This window comes from Theropithecus gelada, unplaced genomic scaffold (assembly GCF_003255815.1).
Source record: "Theropithecus gelada isolate Dixy unplaced genomic scaffold, Tgel_1.0 HiC_scaffold_15989, whole genome shotgun sequence".
Classification (NCBI taxonomy): Eukaryota; Metazoa; Chordata; class Mammalia; order Primates; family Cercopithecidae; genus Theropithecus; species Theropithecus gelada.
Genome location: NW_020257756.1, coordinates 90,731 through 114,422, shown reverse-complemented (window position 1 = coordinate 114,422; position 23,692 = coordinate 90,731). Strand labels below are relative to the sequence as shown.

The 23,692-nt window shown below is 36.9% G+C and overlaps 1 protein-coding gene across 1 annotated transcript in view; it reads left to right on the top strand.

Annotated features, from left to right (window-relative positions):
- The window catches only part of LOC112617278 (transmembrane protein 117), a gene marked incomplete at its 3' end in the record, with an annotated part of 544,094 nt that overhangs the window by 437,557 nt on the left and 82,845 nt on the right, over positions 1 to 23,692 (top strand). Inside the window, exon 6 of the mRNA XM_025374027.1 lies at positions 22,580 to 22,739. Coding sequence (XP_025229812.1) covers positions 22,580 to 22,739 — 160 coding nt within the window. The remainder of the gene's footprint in view (positions 1 to 22,579; positions 22,740 to 23,692) is intronic.

The window sequence follows — 23,692 nt, the reverse complement described above, 5'->3', positions numbered from 1 at the left end:
ACTCTAAGTTCTAGGGTACATGTGCACAACGTGCAGGTTTGTTACATATGTATACTTGTGCCTGTTGGTGTGCTGCACCCAACTCATCAGCACCCATCAACTCGTCATTTGCATCAGCTATCTCTACCAATGCCATCCCTCCCCCCTCCCCCTGCCCCATAATAGGCCCCAGTGTGTGATGTTCCCCTTCCAGAGTCCAAGTGATCTCATTGTTCAATTCCCACCTATGAGTGAGAACATGTGATACTTGGTTTTCTGTTCTTGTGATAGTATTAAAAAATAAAAGCCATAATGGACAAATGGGATCTAATTAAACTAAAGAGCTTCTGCACAGCAAAAGAAACTACCATCAGAGTGAACAGGCAACCTACAGAATGGGAGAAAATTTTTGCAATCTACTCATCTGACAAAGGGCTAATATCCAGAACCTACCAAGAACTCAAACAAATTTACGAGAAACAAACAAACAACCCCATCAAAAAGTGGGCAAAGGATATGAATAGACATTTCTCAAAAGAAGACATGCATACAGCCAACAGGCACATGAAAAAAGGCTCGTCATCACTGGCCATCAGAGAAATGCAAATCAAAACCACAATGAGATACCATCTCACACCAGTTAGAATGGCAATCATTAAAAAGTCAGGAAACAACAGGTGCTGGAGAGGATATGAAGAAACAGGAACACTTTTACACTGTTGGTGGGACTGTAAACTGGTTCAACCATTGTGGAAAACAGTATGGCGATTCCTCAAGGATCTAGACCTAGAAATACCATATGACCCAGCCATCACATTACTGCGTATATACCCAAAGGATTATAAATCATGCTGCTATAAAGACACATGCACACATATGTTTATTGTGGCACTATTCACAATAGCAAAGACTTGGAATCAACCCAAATGTCCATCAGTGACAGATTGGATTAAGAAAATGTGGCCCATATACACCATGGAATGCTATGCAGCCATAAAAAAGGATGAGTTTATGTCTTTTGTAAGGACATGGATGCAGCTGGAAACCATCATTCTCAGCAAACTATTGCAAGAACGAGAAACCAAATACCACATGTTCTCACTCATAGGTGGGAATTGAACAATGATATCACTTGGACACAGGAATGGGGGAGCATCACACACCGGGGCCTATTATGGGGGGGGAAGGGATAGCATAAGGAGATATACCTAATGTAAATGATGAGTTAATGGGTGCAGCACACCAACATGGCACATGTATGTATATATATGTAACAAACCTGCACGTTGTGCCCATGTACCGTAGAACTTAAAGTATAATTTAAAAAAAAGTCTTCATTGAACAATTTTAAGAATTTAAGAATTTTAAGTCCATCAGAAATATGGCTTTGCCCTTAAATATCTAACCCTGTTTTGCTTGAATAAGCATGGATCTAACCCAATCCATATCCCCTATCCTTTTTCTTGTCTAGACAGATGTATCCACTTCCTCATAACACAATGGTGTTAATTCCTGCTAATTTTATCCCTAGATATAACATGATCCTTTCTCTTGATTTTATTTGCTCTTTCTTTAAGGCAATGGATAATTTTAGTGCCTTCTTGAGACTTTCGTTTATTCCTCATTACAGTTAGAAGTACATGATCGTCTTCTCTACCTAATTAAATTATAGCCCATTTCCCTAATTATGTTATAAAGTGCTCAAGAGTAGATGTATTTGTGTCTTATAATTTTGTGCCCATATATAATTGTTCCTCAAAATATTAATGCCAACTACTTTCTCTTAATAAGGAAATGATAAAGTCAAAGTCAAAAGCTATGACTGAGAAATATGTTTTTACAAAGTAGAATGACTTGATATTAGGTAGCTTTTTAATATGCCTGGATGAGTTTTGAATGCCCTTCTCCATTCATGAACATAGTGGAAAATTAAAGTACTAAATACCTTTGCTTCTGGTATTTGGGTAAACTGTAATAAAGTTGTAAATTACTTGGCCAGTTGCAGCCAAATTTTTTAAAATAAATTATCCAAATAATTTTTTTTCTCTTCCCCCGTACCAAGAGAGACCCTGGGAGCAGAACACAAATTAAGCCCATATCTGAATTTACAAGGAAAATATCTGAAACTATATTTACATCCAAGTTTGCAAATTTTTTTTTTTGTGTGGAGATGGAGTCTTGCTCTGTTGCGCAGGCTGTAATACAGTGGCATAATCTCGGCTCATTGCAACCTCCGCATCCCAGGTTCAAGCGATTCTCCTGCCTCAGACTCCTGAGAAGCTGAGATTACAGGCGCATGCCACCATGCCCGCCTAGTATTTTGTATTTTAGTAGAGACAGGGTTTCCCCGTGTTGCTCAGGCTGGTCTTGAACTCCTGAGCTCGGGTGATCCACCCACCCGGGCCTCCCAAAGTGCTGGGATTACAGGCGTGAGCCACCGTGTTCAGCCTACAATTTTCAAAACAATCTTGTGTTGAAGAAGGAAATGTCTTCAACAGTGGTCCATCTTTAGTCTTTATCCTGTAAAACCTCTATGTGGTTTTTGGAGTTTTTGGCCACTAGTTTGTTCCTGAAATTCTCTCCTTCGCTAGCTTTTTACTGGTTTTCTCTGGATTTCTTAAGCTATCTCTGGCTACACCTTATTAGTCTCAATCTGTCTCTGAATACACCATAAAAAGCAGTAATATTCAATATTCTATGTTTGTTTTCCCCTATATACACTTTTTATTTTTATTTTTTTACCTGAAAAATTCATTCATCATTATGACTTTAACTTTTATTTGAAAGATTCAAAATTCAGGCCCTGATCTTTTCTTGGTCTAGATTCCTATCTCCAGCTGACTGTTGTTAATGCCTATATAGATGTCCTGCCAGTTCTTAAATTTAACCATCAGTGCAAAACCAAATTCATATTTTATTTCTATTTTCTTTCCAGTTTCCCAGTTCAGTTAATGGTTTCACAGTTCTTTTATTCACATAGTCTAGAAACTGTGGAAATATCTGCCATTCTTCTCCGATGTTTTACTACCCACCCACTACAATTTCAATTTTCCTTTCAAATTTATCTTCCTGCCTGCAGTATCCTTTCTACTGTGGAAATTTATTCATCTTTTAGGTCTAATGTAATCAGAACTCTCAGCCACCCTTCATACATGGATAAAAATCAATCAGATATTCTTAGAAACTTGTATAACATCATTTTTTTTCCTGAGGTATGATTAGTTGTGTATATATTGGCATCCTTCAATTGACAGCAAGTTACTTAAGGGCAGAGGTCATGCCCATGTCTCTATATTTTAGCTATGTGTGTTTATCATGGAATTTGCTCAAAAAATGTTTCCTGAATTCTCTGTGCCCTTGCCTACATGACAATATAACTTTCAAATTCAAAAAGCAATCCTATTTTCCAATCTTTCACATTACCTGAAGTAACATTTTCTGTTAAGAGAATTTCTAAATTTTGATGAAATTACACTTTTTATATAGCTTTAAAATTCTCCACTGGGTTTACCAAACAAGGTTGATGATTTGCCTTTAAAATGCCAACAATCAATTCTTAACTCAATCAGGCTGATAAGTGGGTCCCCCGATCACAAGTGCTATCATGCATTTTCCTTGTTTTTGAGTGACGTATGGTTGTTTCCGCAGTTTTTCCTGAATTAGTCTTAAATAAGTCAGCATATTCACAAGTTCCCAAGGGAAACTAAGTATATTTCTACAGTAATAAAGCATTAGATGCTTTAAAAAATCTTTCGCCTTAGAATTTAAGAGTGAAATGTGTCCTATATGAATCCTAATATTAATTTTTTGATCTTTCATTGTGGCAAGACATTACATCCTTTAAATATATGTGTATAATTTCAGGGATTTTTTTGTGTTACTTCTGTTTATTTTATAGTTTTCTTTCACAACAGAAAATTATTTTATGTTTATAATATCTGCCTTCCTAGCCATTGTGTCATGCGGCCCTTATCATGGAAAACATTGTCTCTTTTGGGGGTACTTATGGGGAGTTATCAAAATATGTTTCTTGGTGGAAAGTCTCATGATGCTATATCCTCTTCAAGAGATGTTTGAGATGCAACTCAAACATACTGTTGTTCTTAGCCTTGATTTATGTAAACACTTTGTCTTCATCAAAGTCACAAAATTTTATCAGAACCTTATTTTTAATCCAGTATATAAATTCATCCTATTTAGAAATCAAATAAAACATGCTTTTGTCCTGTTCACTGCCATTTGACATCATCCTACTTTTTCTTTTCTTTTTTAAAGTACTTTTAACAACAGGTAAAAGATGCAACTTGATACAGTTAGTTAAGAATATTCTACTTTGCATTTTTAAAAGTCGAGACAATGTTTGGAGTATTGTAGGTATCATTTTATTTTCACTAAATGAATAATAATGGATATAGTTCTTCCTGGCATTGTCTATATTAATGGGCATTAATGTATTGCCATATCTTTATTATGACTTTTGTTACCAATCTTGCAGTAATATTTTATTCCTGGGGTAATGATTAATAGAGAATATTTTGTATATTTCTGATATGATTTGGCTGTGTCCCCACCCAAATGTCAACTTGAATTGTAGCTCCTGGAATTCCCACATGTTGTAGGAGGGATACAAGGGCAGGTAATTGAATCATGGGGGCCGATCTTTCCCTTGCTATTCTCATAACAGTGAATAAGTCTCACAAGAACTGATGGGTTTATCAGGGGTTTCTGATTTTGCTTCTTTCTCATTTTTTTCTTGTTGCCATCATACAGTAAATTGGTACCAGTAGAGTGGGATGTTGCTGAAAAGATACCCAAAAATGTGGAAGTGACTTTGGAACTGAGTAACAGGCAGAGGTTGGAACAGTTTGGAGGGCTCAGAAGAAGAAGACAGGAAAATATGGGAAAGTTTGGAACTTCTTAGAGACTTATTGAATGGCTTTGCCCAAAATGCTGATAGTGATATGGACAGTAAGGTCCAGGTAGAGGTGAAGAACTTGTTGGGAACTGGAGTAAAGGTGACTCTTGTTATGTTTTAGCAAAGAGACTGGCAGCATTTTGCCCCTGCCCTAGAGATCTATGGAACTTTAAACTTGAGAAAGATTATTTAGGGTGTCTGCAGAAGAAATTTCTAAGCAGCAAAGCATTCAAGAAGTGACTTGGCATTCAGTTTTATAAGGGAAGCAGAGCATAAAAGTTTGCAATATTTGCAGCCTGACTATGTGATAGAAGAGAAACACCCATTTTCTGGGGAGAAATTCAAGCCAGCTGCAGAAATTTGCATAAGTAGCATGGAGCCTAATGTGAATCCCCAAGACCATGTGTAAAATATCTCCAGGCCATGTCAGAGACCTTCACAGCAGCACCCCCATCACAGGTCCGGAAGCCCAGGAGGAAAGTGGTTTCGTTGGCTGGGCCTAGGGTCCCCATGCTGTTTGCAGCCTAGGGACTTGGTGCCCTGTATCCCAGCCACTCCAGCCATGACTGAAAGGGGCCAATGTCCAGCTCAGGCTGTAGCTTCAGAGGGTGGAAGCCCCAGACCTTGGCAGCTTCCACATGGTGTTGAGCCTGTGGGTACACAGAAGTCAAGAATTGAGGTTTGGGAACTTCTGCCTAGATTTCAGAAGATGTATGGAAATGCCTGGATTCCCAGGCAAAAGTTTGCTGCAGGGGCGAGGCCCTCTTGGAGAACCTCTGCTAGGGCAGTGCAGAAGGGAAATGTGGGGTCGGAGCCCCCACACAGAGGCCCTACTGGGGCACTGCCTTGTGGAGCTGTGAGAAGAGGGCCACAGTCCTCCAGACCCCAGAATTGTAGACCCACCAACAGCTTGCACTATGCTCCTGGAAAAGCCACAAACACTGAATGCCAGCCCATGAAAGCATCCAAAAGAGAGTCTGTCCACTCCAAAGCTACAGGAGTGGAGCTGCCCAAGACCATGGGAACCTACCTCTTGCATCAGCGTGACCTGAATGTGAGACTTGGAGTCAAAGGAGATCATTTTGAAGTTTTAAAATTTGACTGCCCCACTGAATTTTGGACTTGCATGGCCTCTGCAACCCCTTTGTTTTGGCCAATTTCTCCCATTTGGAACAGCTGTATTTAACCAATACCTGTACCCCCATTGTATCTAGGAAGTTACTAGCTTGCTTTTGATTTTACAGGCTCATAGATGGAAGGGACTGGCCTTGTTTCAGATGAGACTTTACATTGTGGACTTCTGGGTTAAAGAGTTAAGACTTTGGGAGACTGTTGGGAAGGCATGATTGGTTTAGAAATTTGAGGACATGAGATTGGCAGGAGCCAGTGGCAGAATGATATGGGTTGGCTGTGTCCCCACACAAATCTCAACTTGAATTGTAGCTCCCAGAATTCCCACATGTTGTGGGAGAGACCCAGGGGGAGGTAATTGAATCATGGGGGCTGTTCTTTCCTGTGCTACTGTCATGATAGGGTAAATACGTCTCACGAGATCTGATGTGTTTATCAGAGTTTCCACTTTCGTGTCTTTCTCATTTTTCTCTTGCTGCTGCCATGTAATAAGTGCCTTTTGGCCGGGTGTGGTGGCTCACACCTGTAATCCCAGCGCTTTGGGAGGCCAAGGCAGGCAGATCATGAGGTCAAGAGATGGAAACCATCCTGGCCAACATGGTGAAGCCCCATCTCTACTAAAAATACAAAAATTAGCTGGGCATGGTGGTGTGTGCCTGTAGTCCCAGCTACTCGGGAGGCTGAGACAGGAGAATTGCTTGAACCCAAGAAGTGGAGGTTTCAGTGAGCCCAGATCATGCCACTGCACTCCAGCCTGGTGACAGGGTGAGACTCTGTCTCAAAAAACAAACAAAAAAACAAAAACTACATTTCACCTCCCGCCATGATTCTGAAGCCTCCCCAGCCATGTGGAACTCTAAAACCAATTAAATCTCTTTTTCAGTCCAGTCCCTGGTATGTCTTTAGTAGCAGTGTGAAAACAGACTAATACAATTTCCCTCTGTTGAACTGGTGAATTATTTAGCATGTACAAGGTAATTCAGTAGTAAGAAAAATTGGGCTGGTGAGTTAACTAAGAGACACACAGGATTAACATGCCCATTAGGTCCATCTAACCTAGTTTTGCAATGCACAGCCCTCTTTGCTTTGTAAAGAGGAATGTACCACTATTTGCAGTAGCATCTGAGCTTGGTGGATGATAAAGGATGAACATTTTCCACCTCAGGTCAAATAGATGAATTTATTCATTCAACTAGTTGTTAAGCAGCAGCAATGTACCAGTCATTGGTAATCAATAATAAATGGCTTAGGCCATCTCCTAATGGCTTTGCAGTCTACTAGGTATTTTTTTTCCTATTTTTTATTCTACACCCCAAAACTGTGAAACACAGAGAAACTAAAATGGTTCTTCCTAACCAAGATTAACTATGTTCTATACCAATAAGCTACTTTTAAGCGCCTCTCAGTAAACTAACATCCTTCAGATATAGGTAGTGGAATTCCAGCCACTAAATACAATTATTTCAATCATCACTTTTTATATAGAGATTGCCAGTGTGCGGGGTCCAACATAGTTGCAGTGACTGGGCACTGCAGAACTCCAGGGGACATTGTTATTACATAGATTAGGATGCTGGGACACTGTTCACATACATTACAACCTGAATGATCAAATGCTCCAACCCAGAGGTATCTTTTCAGCCACCTCTTTTATGGCCTGTCAAGAACAAGTGTTACCAAGTTGTTTCCTTCTTTTTATTTTGTTTACACTTTTGAGGTGCTGCTGTGCTCAGGGTTCTTTTCTTGTTGAAGTAATAGAGATACACAAAGATAAGTAGCACATAAAAGTGTATTTTAATGGACAACATTAGAGTCTAGTAATTTCCTTTACAGACTCCAGATCTCAATGGAGCCACAAACAAGATAAGTTCATAACTTCATCTCCATTCTCAAGGATGCTATCTTAACAAATGTGTTCAGGTTGGCCAAAAACCAGCAGCAGCATTTACTTACTGAAAGCCATATGGAAAAGCTGTAATCTTTCACTAGGTCACTTGGCAAACATTACCTTTGTGCTCCCTTGATGTTTCCTCATTTCAAGAGTAGGAAACCAGAAGGGAACCAAATCACTTCCTTCCCCACTTCCTAAACAGCAACGTTGACCTCATGAGCTGGGCTTCAGGGTTCCGTAAACCCACATATTTCAGGATAAACTGGCTTGAGTTCATGAGTGGTGATTGCTTTTCTTACAGAGTTGCAGTGGCAATATTGATCATTAAAACAAGCAAAATGAAAAGTGTTGGCATTCTTTCATGGCCATCTGTGACTTCAGTGTGCTGGTACTTAGTGTTCACAGGCAACTGAATGTTTGAACTGATTCTTGGTTTTGCAGTGAAAAATGAAGGAAAGCATTCTTCTGCTTTTTGCCTGTTTTATTTTTTTCTCATAAATAACATGGTTAGAAATTAGGACATTTAATGGTTTTAAATTCCATTGTAATGCCACATTTTGTTTCATGTATTTAGCATTTTCGTATGTGAGACTATATCATAATTTAATTGTAAAATTTAGTTTGTTATCCCGCTTCATGCATTCTTTTATTGTAGTGTTAACTTTAAACCTTTCCATTTTAATAAGATTCACAGACTTTTATTTTTCTGTAAGAAACAGATGCATTATTTGGCTTTTTTTGGTTGCACTCCAACATTTTAACATTAGTATTGTAAAAAGAAATAAAAGTTATTTTTATTTCCCTTAAGATCTCATAGTAACTGTGTAACATGAACATAAGGAATATGATATTCATGACTGGAATCAGATTATAAACATTTAGAACATGAATAATAGTTAATGTATTAAAACACATAAAATACATTTATTATGTCGAATCACATGAAGTTTCTATTTTTGATAGAAAAAAATCATCAAATTTTGGCAATCAGCTTATATTAGGTAATTCTGCACATTTTTGCTACCAGTGTAATGAAAATTAAATTGCATGATAGTTAACCACCATAAATGAGTAGCCCTTTGTGAATTATCTAAACCTAATGCCACTTCTTCTCTCTTTGATTTAATGACTGCTTTCAGGCTGACTACTCAGGAAGTCTATCTTAAGTGGTAATGAATGAAAGAAAACAATATCCATAAATTTAGATACCTAAAGTAAAAGTTCCGTATTTTAGAAAACCCAGGAGTTGGAATAAAGGAGCAGTTAAGACTATGAATTAAACCTTGTTTTGGGAGATTATCTGGATTTATTTACATGTGCTACTACTATGTCTCTAATCCCATATACAGTAAACAATTGAGTAGGCTCTAAAATGGATGTTTCCAACAAATGGTATCAAGATGGTATTACATTTTTGAGAATTTCTGCAGATTTTTAGCTGAACAGAAAAAGTGGTCTATTATAAAACTTGAACTCTACTACAAAGCAAATCCTTAGTGTCAGTAGATATAAATGCTCATCAGTTCTGTAACTGGCAGCCTCTGTGACACAAGCAGGTGGCCTAACCTCTATGGAAGCAGTTTATTTGTTCACTTTACCGACATCTTAGTGCACATATGCATTCACACTTCTTTAGCAACAACTCTGTGATTCTTAGGAGCCCACCCCAGAGGTTAGGAACCATTGGGTTATAAAAGCTCTGTTAACCCTTCTTAGTTTCACACGCTAATTTCTGTTAACGTAAGAGGTATTAGCAACAATTGAGGAAAAGGAAATAGACTAACTGGAAATATGGAATCATGATAATGAAGATTCCAGCCACTGAAGCTGATAATTATGTATGAGTTCTTTCCATTTGACTAGTGGCCAGAAACCAGAGGGGGTAGAATTGATGAGCCAGGGTGTCATGTTGGCAGTGGCTGCAGCCTGAAAGGAAAATAATCCAGATAATTGTTTAATTGGATACTACTTGAAAAGAGAAATTGAAACCCCCCCCCCCCCAAGAAGTATGGTCCAGATTAAACACCTTTTCCACCATATTGGTTAAATAAAAACCCAAGAATGGTGCATTGATGGCCAACATCCATGAAGTTCCATTTTCACTGCCATGAAAATTTTTTTTAACTGTTCCCTGCCAGTCCTTGACAGTCTCTGTCAGCTTTACTTTTCAATGTTAAGTACTTCTGGATGATGATTTTACAATAGTATACTTATAATGAAAAATGAAAAGGAATGAAATCCTGGCTACAAACATAATAACAGGAGGGTAATATTCAAGTGCTTCCTATGAGAGGCATTGCAGTGCAGTGCTTATGACAAAAACTGTCATGAGTCAGCCTGGACTTGAACCATCTTACATCATTTCTATCTTATATGTTATATAATTTTTAAAGTATGTGTTATAAGTTTGGTTTAGTTATTGAAACTTTCTGTGATTCAGTTTCAGTACTTTTAAATTGGGTGGGATGATATTGGGGTAGTAGTAAACATTACATAAGTTAATTTGTGGTTAATTTGTATAAAGACCTTATACCAGTGGTTAGCTTAAGTGCCATATGTCTGAAACAGTAATTTGCTATTATTACTCTTTCCTTCATGACAGTTTTACAGAAAAGTGACTCTTTATATAACCCAACTAACTGAGCTCTGGCTCTTTCAAACTAATGGTTTTGGCTAAATTATCGTAGCATGGTAAAGTCTATCAATTTTACAAGAAGTGGCTCAGAAAAACAAATGGCATGCAATACATTTGCATCTGCAGTTATATCTACATAAGGCACTAAGCATAATTTTGGAGGTGATATGACCAATTAAAAAGTATTTTGCTCCCTCTTTTCTTTTTTCCATTCTCTTGAGATTTTATTTTTAGGTCTTTTTCTCTGAGCTGTATGCATTCATATTTAATGATTTCCATTTTTATTCCTTTTGGAGAATTAAATATTAAATATCAGACAGAATACCTCCTTTAATTTCCCTTTGGAGTAATAAGATGTTACCAGTAACTGTTTCCTGAGATCTGTAGCAATACCCTTTGTCAAAATGGAAGTACATTATAAAGCCGGAAAACCACTTATCAAGAGCTCTTAGAAAGAGTATTTTATTTTATATAAATATATCAAATAATGAAAACATCCAAGAGGTGAATTGGTGCTGATTTGGCCTCAGGAATCTCTCACACAAAATGTTACGATAAATTCTAATTACCAAAGTACTTATCAAATTATAAAAAAAGTTTTAATTACTAATTTTAATTACTTTATTCACAATGAGATTATTAGCATGAATAAGAATTACTCCCTTTTTCAGCTTTATTGAGGTATAATTAACAAAACTGTATATGTTTAAAGTACAGAACATGATTTGATATACCTATGCATATATCAACACAATCAAATTAATGAACATATTCATCATACATAGTTACCATTGTGTGTACATGTATGTACGCATGTGGTGAAGACACTCAATACCTACCTTGCTAGTGAATTTCAAGTAAAACTTCAGTAATATTAATTATAGTCATCCATGCTGGACATTAGATCCTCAGAACCTATTCTTTTTATAACTGAAAGTTTGTACACGTCAAACAACATCTCTCAGTTTTCCCCACTCTTAATCCCTGATAACTGTTCTTCTACTCTGCTTCTATGAGTTCTACTTTTTCAGATATCACATATAAGTGATACCATACAGTATGGGTCTTTCTATATCTGGCTTATTTCATTTAGCATAATGTTCTTCAGGTGCATCCATGTTGTTGCAAATGGAAAGATTTTGTCTCTTTTAAGACTGAATGCTATCCCATTGTGTGTGTGTGTGTGTGTGTCTGTGTGCGTGTCTGTGTATGTATGTGTAACATTTTCTCTCTTCATTCATCCATTAACAGGTACTTAGGTTGTTCTACATCTTGTCTATTGTGAATAATGATATGAACAAGAGAGTGCAGATATCTATCAAGATACTGACTTAATTGCCTTTAGATATATATTCAGAAGTGGAATTGCTGGATTGTATAGTAGTTCTATTTTTTGTTTTTTGAAGAACCTCCTTACTGTTTGCATACTTGCTGAATCAATTTACATTCCCATTCCTACTAACAATGTAAAAGGGATCTGTTTTCTTTTCTTTTCTTTTTCTTTTTCTTTTTCTTTCTTTCTTTTTTTTTTTTTTTTTTTTGAGATGGAGTCTCACTCTGTTGCCTAGGCTGGAGTGCAGTGGCACAATCTCAGCTCACTGCAACCTCCGCCTCTCGGGTTGAAGTGATTTTCCTGCCTCAGCCTCCCGAGTAGCTGGGGTTGCAGGCGCCCATCACCATGCCCAGCTAATTTTTTGTAGTTTTGGTGGAGACAGGGTTTCACTATGTTGGCCAGGATGGTCTTGAACTCCTTCGTGATCCACCTGCTTCAGCCTCCCAAAGTGCTGTGATTACAGCCACAGCGCCCAGCCTAGGGATCCCTTTTCTTAACACCATCACCAACACTTGTTACCACTTGTCTTTTTGATAATAGCCATTCTAACAGTGATATGTCATTGTAGTTTTAATTTGCATTTCCCAGATGATTAGTGAGATAAAGCACCTTTTAATACACCTGTTGGGCATTTGTATGTTTTCTTTGGAGGAATGTTTATTCACATCCCTTGCCCATTTTCTAACCAGGTTATTTCATTTTTTGCTATTAACTTATATGAGTTCCTTATATATTTTTAATATTAACCCCTTGTCAGATTGTTTCTTTTGCAGTGCATAAGTTTCTTACTTTGATATTATCCCATTTGCTTATTTTTTATTTTTTGCCTCTGCTTTTGATGTCATATCCAAAAAAAATCATTGCCAATACGAATGTCAAGGAGCTTTTCCCCTGTTTTCTTATAAGAGTTTTATGTTTTCAGGCCTTACATTTAAGTCTTTAATCCATTTTGAGTTAATATTTGTGTATGAGGTAGCAGTCTGATTTCTTTCTTTTGCATATGGATATTCATTTATCACAATGCCATTCTGTTTGTATTCTTAGTGCTTTTGTCAAAGATTAGTTGACTGTCTATGTATGGGTTTATTTCTGGCTCTCTGTTCTATTGGTCTATGTATCTCTTTTTTTATGCCAGTAGCATACTGTTTTGATTACTATAGCTTTGTAACATAATTTGAAATCAGAAGGTGTGACGCCTCCAGTTTTGTTCTTTTTTATTTTTTAAGGACAAGTGTCTCTCTCTGTCACTGGAGCTTCAGTGCAATGGCTTAGTCATAGCTCACTGCAAACTCAAACTCCCGGACTCAAATAATCCTCCCACCTCAGCTTCTGGAGTTGCTGGGGCTATAAGCATGCACCATCATACCCAGCTAGTTATTAATTTTTTAATATAAAAATGAGATCTCACTATGTTACCAGGGTGGTCTGGAACTTCCAGTCTCAAGAGATCCTCCTACCTTGGTCTCCCAAAGCACTGATGTTATAGGCACAAGCTACTGTGCCTGGCCCTGCTCTACTTTCCCAAGATTCATTTGGCTATTCACCATCTTCTATAGTTTTATATTAATTTTAGAAAAGTTTTTCTGATTTCTTTGAAAAAATGACATTGGAATTTTTATAGGAATTACATTGAATCTGAAGATTTGTTTAGGTAATATGGACATTTTAACAGTATTAAGTATTCCCATCTCTGAAGATAGGAAGTATTCCATTTATTTGTCTCTTCTTCAGTTTCTTTCATTAACATGTTACAATTTTCAGTGTACAGATCTTTTACCTCTGTTTAAATTTATTCCCAAGAATTTTATTCTTTGTTATTCTTTTGTAAATGAGATTGTTTTGATTCTCTTATAGATGACTTACTATTAGTATGTAGAAACACAGCTAACTTTTGTTTGTTGATTTTTTGTCCTGCAACTTTACTCAATTTGTTTATTAGTTGTAACAGTTCTGTTTTGTTTTGTTTTTTTGTGGAGTCTTTAGGGTTTCCTGTATGTAAGATCATGTTATCTGCAATCAGAAACAGTTTAACTTTTTCCCTTCTGAATTGGATATCTTTTATTTCATTTTCTTGTCTAATTGCTCTGACTAAACTTTCAGTACCATGTTAAATAGAAATGATGAGAGTGGGCATCTTTTCTTCTTCCTGATCTTACAGTAAAAGCTTTCATCTTTTCACTGTTAAGTACGATGTTGGTTGTGAGGTTGTTATATATAGCCTTAGTTCCGTTGAGGTACATTTCTTCTATACCTAATTAGTTGAGAGTTTTTATCATGGAATAATGTTGAATTTTATCAAATGCTTTCTCTGCATTTGAGATGATCATATGCTTTGTATCCTTTATTCTCTTAATGTGATGCATCACATTTTTTGATTTGTGTAAGCTAACATATCCTTGCTTCCCAAGGATAAATGTCATTTGATCATGGTATTCATTTAAAGTACTATTAATGTGGCTTGATAACATTTTCTTAAAAATGTTTGCATTTATATTCATTAGGAATATTGACCTATAGTTTTCTTTTTTTATAGTATCCATATCTGGCTTTAGTATCAGAATAATGCTAGCTTCTTAAAATGAGTTTGGAGGTATCCTCTCCTTCTGAATTTTTAGAAGAATTTGAAAATGATTGATAATAATTCCTCTTTAAATCTCTGATATAATTCACTTGTGAAGCTATCAGGTTTTGGACTTTTCTTTAGAGGTTTTTGATTACTGATTCAATCACTTACTAATGATCGGTCTGTTCAGGTTTTCTGCTTCTTCATTATTCAGTCTTGGTAACTTGTATATTTTTAGGAATTTATCCTTATTACAGGTTATCCAATTTGTTGGAATATTATTATTCAGAGTAGTTTCTTATGACCCTTTGTATTTCTGTGGTATCAGTTCTAATGTCTTCCCTTTTATTTATATTTTTATTTGAGTCCCTTATTTTTTCTTGGTTGGTATGGCTAAAAATTTATCAATTTTGTTTATCTTTTCAAAAAACCACGTTTTGGCTTTGTTGGTATTTCATTGTTTTTTTAGTCTCTATTTGATTTATTTTTGCTCTGATCTTTGTTACATCCTATCTTCCAGTAACTTTGGCATTAGTTTGTTCTTCTTTTCCTAGTTCCTTGAGGTATAAAATTTAGTGTTTTATTTGGAATCTTCCTTTATTCTTATTATAGGCAGTTATTATTATAAACTTCCCTCTTAGAACTGTATTTACTGCATCCTATCAGTTTGGGTATGTTCTGTTTTTATTTTTTGTTGTGTCAAGATACTTTTGATTTCCCTTTTGATTTCTTTTTTGACCCATTGGTTGTTCAGGTTGCATGTTGTTTAATTTTCATTTGCTTGTGAATTTTACAGAATCTTCCTGTTATTGATTCTAGTTTCATACCATTGTGGTCAGAAAAGATACTTGAGATGATTTCAGTCTTTTAAAAATTTTTAATCTCTGTTTTGTGGTTTAACATATGATCTTATCCTGAAGAATGTTCCATGTGTGCTGGAGAAGAAGGTTCACTTCACTGCTTCAGATGGAATGTTTTGAATATATTTGTTAGTCATTTGGCGTATGGTGTTATTCAAGTCCATTGTTTCGTTGTTGATTTTGATCTGTGTGATCTGTTCATTGTGCAAATAGAAATTGAAGTCCCCTATTATTATTGTATTGCTGTCTCTTGTTTTCAGTTCTGTTAGTAGTTGCCTTGTATGTTTAGATGCCCTGGTACTGGATACATATATATTTGAAATTGTTACATTCTCTTTATATATTGACCTTTTTTATTATATAATGACCTTCTTTGTTTCTTGTAACAGATTTTGACTGAAAGTCCATTCTGTCTCATTTAAATATATCCACCCCTGCTGTCTTTTGGTTACCATTTGATTAGAATATCTTTTCCCATTCCTGCATTTCAGCATATGAGTGTCCTTAAGACTAAACTGATGATGATCTTATAGGAAGCATATAATGGACTCTAGTTTTTGCTTCTTGAATCTATTCAGTCACTCTGCATTTTAAGATGAAAGAATATAATCCATTTATATTTAAACTAATTATTGATAGGTAAAGACTTATGACTTCCACTTTTTAAAATGTTTTGCTATTCTGTTCCTTTCCTTGTCTCCTGCTGTACTCCTTTGTATTTTGATGATTTTCTAAAATCCTATATTTTAATTCCTTTCTTTTTGTCTTTTGTGTATCTACTAGAGGTTTTTTCTTTGTGGTTACAATGAGGCTTGCATAAATGATCTTATAACATTCCATTTTAAGTTGATAAGAACTTGACTTCAGTTGCATACAAACATGCTACATTTTTACTCCCCAGTCAACATTTTATGCTATTGATGTCACACTCTGCATCTCTTTGGATTGTATATCTTTAACAAATTAGTGTATCTATAGTTATTTTAATACTTTTTTTATGCTTTAAGTTCTAGGGTACATGTGCACAATGTGCAGGTTTGTTCCATATATATACCTGTGCCATGTTGGTGTGCTGCACCCATTAACTCGTCATTTACATTAGGTATATCTCCTAATGCTATCTCTCCCCCCTCCCCCACCCCACTTTACTCTAAAGTTACAAGTGGTTTATATACAACTATTGCAATATTCTGAACTTGACTCTATTTTTAACTACTAGTGAATTTTACATATTCAGATATTTTTATTTTGTCAATTAGCATCTTTTCAGTTCAATTTAGCATTAGGTTCTACCTTTAGCATTCTTTTAAAAGTCAGATCTAGTGGCAATGAATTCCCTTAGCCTCAGCTTCTGTGGAAAACTCCTTCTCTCTCCTACATTTCTGAAAGACAGCCTTGTTGGATACAGTATTCTATCTTAACTCTTCGTTTCCTCAACACTTTGAATATATCATTCCACTCTCTCTTGATTTTCAAGGTTTTTTATTGAGATGTTCAGCAATAGTTTTATCGGGGTATCCTTCTTTGTGATGAGTCTCATTTCTCTTGGTGCTTTAAAGTTTCCCTCTTTGTTTAAGACTTTTGTCAATTTGATCATAAAGTATTCCCTCTCTATCTGTGAGGAATACATTCTAAGATCCCCAGTGGATGCCTGAAACTGTGGATAGTACTGAATCCAATTGCCATCAGTTGGAACCTGTTTCTCTTCATGTCTTCTACAAACAAATTTAATGCCTTTTCCATCTTTGCTTATCACACATTGTGACCATAACTTCTGCAGTCTGAGGTGCAACAGCAAAACTAGTATGAATTTACATTTTTTCTTCTTAATTTCATGGGTAGAAGATTTGTTCTTACCATAGATCTTGGGAAACTCAGCATACCATTTTTTTCTTTCTTTATTAAGTCAAGAGCTTTCACCTTTTCACTTGATGGCTTCTCTTTGGCATATCCAAATTTCCAGGATCACTACTCTTGTGCTTTGGAGCCATTATTAAGTAAAATAAGTATTACTTGAACACAAGGAAAACTGCAATACCACAACAGTCAATCTGATAACAGATGGCTACTAAGTGACTAAATGACTGGTAGCATACTCAGTGTCAGTATGCTGAAAAAAGGGATAATCCACATCCTGGACAAGAAAGAGCAGGATAGAGTAAGATTTCATCACTCTACTCAGAACAGAATGCAATGTAAAACTTGTGAATTGTTTATTTCTGGAATTTTCCATCTAGTATTTTCAAACTGTGGTTGACTTACTGTAGGTAAATGAAAGCATTGAAAGTGAAACCACAGATATAGGGGAACTACTGTAATGTGTCTCAGAAAAATATTCTCTGAATGGGTCCTTCTTTAGATTATTTGAGCTTCATGCATTTGGATGTCTGTATCCCTCTGGGAAGTTTTCAGGCATTATTTCTTTAAGCCTTCTGTTTCTTTCTTTCTCTCTTCTCCTGTGACTTTCATAAATCATGTATTTATTATCTTGATGGTACCCATAGGTTAGTATTCTCTCTTTCTATATATATTGTATTTATTTATTTATTATTATTTTTTATTTTATTTTATTTTTTTTTTTGAGACGGAGTCTCGCTCTGCCGCCCAGGCTGGAGTGCAGTGGCCGGATCTCAGCTCACTGCAAGCTCCGCCTCCCGGGTTCACGCCATTCTCCTGCCTCAGCCTCCCGAGTAGCTGGGACTACAGGCGCCCGCCACCTCGCCCGGCTAGTTTTCTGTATTTTTTAGTAGAGACGGGGTTTCACCGTGTCGGCCAGGATGGTCTCGATCTCCTGACCTCGTAATCCGCCCGTTTCGGCCTCCCAAAGTGCTGGGATTACAGGCTATTTATTTATTTTTTTCAGAGAGGGTCTTGCTCTGTCACCCAGACTGGAGTTCAGTGGTGTGATCTTGGCTCACTACAACCTTTGCCTCATGGGCTCAAGTGATTCTCCTGCCTCAGCCTCCCGAGTAGCTGGGACTGCAGGTGCAGGCCACTATGCCTGGCTGATTTTTCTTTTTTTCTAAGAGACAGGGTTTCACTGTGTTGCCCAGGCTGGTCTCGAACTCCTGACCTCAAGCAATCCACCTGCCTTGACCTCCCAAAGTGCTGGGATTACAGGCATGAGCCACTTGGCCTAGTATACTGTCTTTACTCTTTTTTCATTGTCATTCCTATAACTGGCTAATTTCATGTGACCTGTCTTTAAGTTTGATATTTTTTTTCTGCATGATTAAATATGATATAACTCTCTTTTGAATTTTTTCAGTTCTGTTATTGTATTCTTCAATCCAGGATTTCTGGGGTTTTTCTATGGTTTCTGTTTCTTATTAACTTCTAATTTTGTTCATGCATTCTTTTTCTGATTTCATTTAGTTGTCTGTTTCCTTTTCCATCCCATTGATCTTCTTTAATATGATTGTTTTGAATTCTCTGTCAGACAGTTCATAGATCTCAATTTCTTTGGGGTTGTTACTGGCACTTACTACTTTCCTTTTGTGGTGTCTTGTTTATCTGATTCTTTATTATCTGTGTAGCTTTGCATTTGTGTCTACATTTGAAGGAACAAATACCTGTTCAAGTCTTTACAGATTGGCTTTGGTGGATGTTGATCTTCTTCTATAGTGTTCCCAGCCTGTTAGGATTTCTTGTGGGATCACAGTTGACTGGAATTTTAACTGGGTCACGTGACTTTTGCTGGTTCTTACAAGGAGCACGAGTGTATATGAATCCTGTCTGGTCTCAAGACAGATTGGACTTTGGGCAGTAGAACTGACACTAGGGCAAGAGCGTGCTTTAGATTCTACAGTTGGCTCCACAGATGGTAGGCCTGTTACCAGGTAGGCTATTCGATGTCTTTCTCTCCAGGTTCTTAGGAGGGCTCCCACTGGGTCATTAGGTGGATCCTTGGTCAGGCAGAACTGGTCCTGGACTGTGGTTGAGAGGGGCTAGAACTGAGTTACAGGGGGTGCTTCAGGGTCCACAGCTGAGTTCAGTGTTTTTAGATCTCTCTCCAGGGTCACAGACAAATGTACCTCCTGCCAGGTTCTTGACTGGGCAAGACTGCCCCTGACTGCAGCTGAGAAGGGCTGGAGCTGGGTCACAGGTCTACTTCAGGATCTATATTCAGCCTGAGGCCCATTTCTGGGAGCATGGATGAGCATGTTTTCTATAAAGTCCCTTGGTGGGCAGAACTGCTCTCAGATCACAGCTGAGAGAAGCTGGAACAAAGTTAAAGGGCTCTTTCAGCATCTACAGTGGGACCAAAGTTGGTGGGACTGCCACCAGGGCATGAATGGGCATATCTCCTGGCAGATCCCTGTGTGGGCAGAAATGCTTTCAGACTACAGGTGAGAATGGCTAGAGCTGAATTACAGGGCCTCTTTAGGGTCCACAGCTGGGGCTGAGATCAGCAGGTCTGTTGTACAAAGTGCATGTGGGCATGACTCCTCCCTCATTCCTTGGTGGATGATTCTGGTGGCAGGATGAAGACCAAATGGAGCTGTAGCCAAGTTCATAGGGGGATGAGGCTGTTTCTGGGTCTGTATCCAGGACCACTGTTCATAAGCCTGGGGACTGAGTACAGGCCTGCCCTCTCAGACAGCCGTGATCAGTCTTGGACTTTGTATCTGAATCCTAAAGCTAGGAAAAGGCACTTTTGTCCATAAATAGCTGCCAAATTATTATTCTGTGGGAGGATATGAGTAGAGGATCTCCTAGTCTGCTATCTTGCTGACTCCTAGAATAGTTCCTTTATAAATATTGTAATAGATGAGGTTTCAATTGCTCAGCAGACACTTATTCCAAACTCCTAGACTTTCACACCTAAAAATGTGCCTCTGAATAAATATTTAATTTTACAGTATCAGTTTACATTTTTAGACCTATGAAGTAACATTAGAGTATTAATTCTTCTTAATCAACTGTCTTTACTAAAGGAGGTTCCAGGTGAAAATGCAGTAATGATATTAAAAATATCACAGAGCCTGTGGACTACAGGCTCTGACCAATAGAATACATACTGGCCATAGAACTAGAGTGAGGTACTAGAGTACCCTTGTTTCACCAGAGGTTAACCAGGCAGTGCTGGATAACAGGTAGGTGAGAGGCTCTGTGAAGGAGGCTGGGGAGGCAAAGAAAGTGGGACATGAGAAAATTGGGGCCCCAACTATTTACCAACCTATACAGCCATATGAGTGCATCCTGTAAAGTGTATATATTTATAGCATCCTTGTGGGAAATGAAAAGCCAAGAATGAAAAGCCAAGAATGATGAGAAAATATCCTTATTACCCAAAAAACTTTGAATAATAATCAATATTTATTCTTCATTGAGGTTGTTATATTCCTTCTTGAAAAAAGAAATTGTGGTGATTTCATTCAGAGTTGTTTGAGGTTTCTCAAGCTCAAGAAAACAAAATCAAAAACACATAGACTTAACCTGGAGAAAATTTTGCTTAAGTCCCGCTATTCTTATTATATAATACTTGCAATTTCTATCTATTGAGTTATACTTGCAATTTCTGTCTATTGAGTTATAATAATTAGTTAGAATTTCTCCCATACTTATTTAATTCCTTTGAATTTCTGTGGTCAAAGTTACTCTATACCATAGCAGGAGACAATCTGTACTTTTTATTTTAGAGGTCATGAGTCAAATTCTTTTGAAAGTTTGCAATTTTAATAAAATAATGAGTTTTAATAGGAATGTTTATTTTCTAAAATTTTAAAAAATAATGTATCTTTCCATTCATGAGGAGAAAAAATATAAGAAACATTTCTTTATATCCATTATATCAAAGTATAACTTGCTTCAAATAAGAAATTATGAAAAGGAAAACCAAATTTTTGGTTTAGGGGTTTATACTATGTACAATTGAAAAGAGAATTCTATGAAGATTCATATTATTTTTTATGAATTTCAATTATTATAAGACATTAGAGGGCAAAAACAGTTTTGTTAATTGCCAAAAGGGGTATGTGTTCTACAATGTTATTTCACCTCTATGTTTTTTCTTCTGTTTTCCTTTATTTCCTTTTTCTTTCTTGCATTTTTATCTGATTAAGTTAATTTCAAATAATTGGTTTTTTTCTTCTTATAATTCTAAACAATATCTAGCCATCAATATAGCCCTGAAAAGCACAGGCTTGACTACATTATGGACAATTCTCTGGCAGATTAAATTTTCATCACCCACATTTCAGATCTACTTTAAAAGTCGGCATTAAAGACTAATTTGGGTAATTTTCTGATTTTTAAAAATGCTTTAGTTTCAACTAACCCTCATTGAACTCCATCTGTGTATACTTATGCAAGATTTTATGGGGGCTAAAAAGATAGATAAGAGAAAATGTCAGGCTCCTAGTATCTTATAGCAGGGAGTAGGTGCTCTGACATGGAGAAAGGTCACTGGACCACAAGCCATGGATGAAGTATGTCCTATGAGAACAAGCTACATTATTGGCTTTTAGAGGTGGTCCCTGTATGGAGCTTATCAAGTCTTGGAGATGGTGATGAGTCTGGTGTAACTATCCCTCCCTTTTGTAGAAGGATAATGGAATCCAAAGATTTCCTCACCCATTCACCATCTGCCTTATCTTCTTACATTGCATGTCCACTATGCTTAGTAAAGAATGTACAGGTTTACTAAGAGCTACACACAGTGTTTTCTTGGGACACTTACTGCACTAACCAAAGTCATTTTTAAAATTGTTGTTAATTATTTGTTCCATAATTATTATCTTAATGTTCTTTAGGGAAAATCTTGGAAGAGATGCTATTATAACTTTTCCTAATTGCTTTTCAAAGAAGGCATTTAATTTTTTTTTTTTTTTTTTTTTTGAGATGGAATCTCTCTCTGTCACCCAGACTGGAGCACAGTGACGTAATCTGGGCTCACTACAACTTCCACCTCCCAAGTTCAAGCGATTCTCCAGCCTCAGCCTCCCAAGTAGCTGGGGCTACAGGAGCACACCACTCCATTTGGCTAAATTTTTTTGTATTTTTAGTAGAGACAGGGCTTCACCATGTTGGCCAGGCTGGTCTCGAACTCCTGACCTCAGGTGATCCGCCTGCCTTGGGCTCCGAAAGTGCTGGGACTACAGGCATGAGCCACCATGCCCGGCCAACCTTTTTCATCTTCCTTTTGGCTTATATACCTTAGGATAGGTAGTTACCAAGGGGCAGACATTTAATACAACACAGATAACATGCACTCTCTAGTATCTATATTTTATGCCTTATGTTCTTTAATGAGTGTCTTGTTCTTTACAGGACAGTTCTTTTTACTCTGACGTCTGTGGTTGTACTTGTGATTACAACGGACTGGATCAGCTGGGACAAGCTGAATCGGGGATTTTTGCCCAGTGATGAAGTTTCCAGAGCATTCCTTGCTTCTTTTATCTTGGTCTTTGACCTCCTTATTGTGATGCAGGTAAGTGTTTTTCCCTTCCCTCACCGAAGCCGCTGCATGCTCTGTTCCCAGTATAACAAACAGGATGTGGCAGCAGGCTCCATAAATCTAAATAAGTACAGCATTTACAATTACTATTAATGAGGCCTTCTCTGTTTATATTTTCAGCTGTTATACTGGGAAGAAAGCCAATTGGACTTTTATAAGAGGGGCACCAAAAATGTATTTTATGAACATTGCAAGGTGGGCCCCTAGAAACGATATAGCACGTTGGTATTTTCTGCCTAGGCTTTAGAGGGAAAAAACACACTTAGAAACAAAAACCAAAAACCCTGTCATATAGTAAATGGAAAGCTGCAGACATGAGGATGATATAAAAGCAGCAAAGCAGGGAAAAGCAATTGTCAAAGCAACTCGGGGTTTTATAGCAGTTGAAATGGAGTGATGTAAAAATTCTTTTTCTGGTTATAGAAATTGTTACTTTCTTTCAGTATTCACCAGAGATCATTCCATTTTCATGTAAACCATATTTTTGCCCTGCTTAGCAACAGATTTTTCATATAATAGCATCACACTAACCAGTGTTACTCATGTAATCTGGTGTGACCGTTTGGGGTTTTAGGAATATTCTTTTGAATGGGACAGAAAGAGACACTTGCTATTTCTTGGCATTTTATCTTGCTCATTAAATATCCATCCATTTGTTAGACATTTTCTTATTGCTTTCATAAGGCAATTTTTTTTTTCCCTCCTGAGGCATTGTAAGTCACCAGGCTAAAGACTATGATTACTGAAGGAATACTCCATTGTATTCTGAATTTATGTGAGATTTCACAGGATAGCAGATTGATTTTCTCATTTCTAAAGGCAAAAAGAGGCTTTTATGAGAGATATTCAGTGTTGTCTCAAAAGAGAATAGCAGTTTATTTATTGATTTTTTTTTTTTTTTTTTTTTTTTTTTTTTTTTTTTTTTT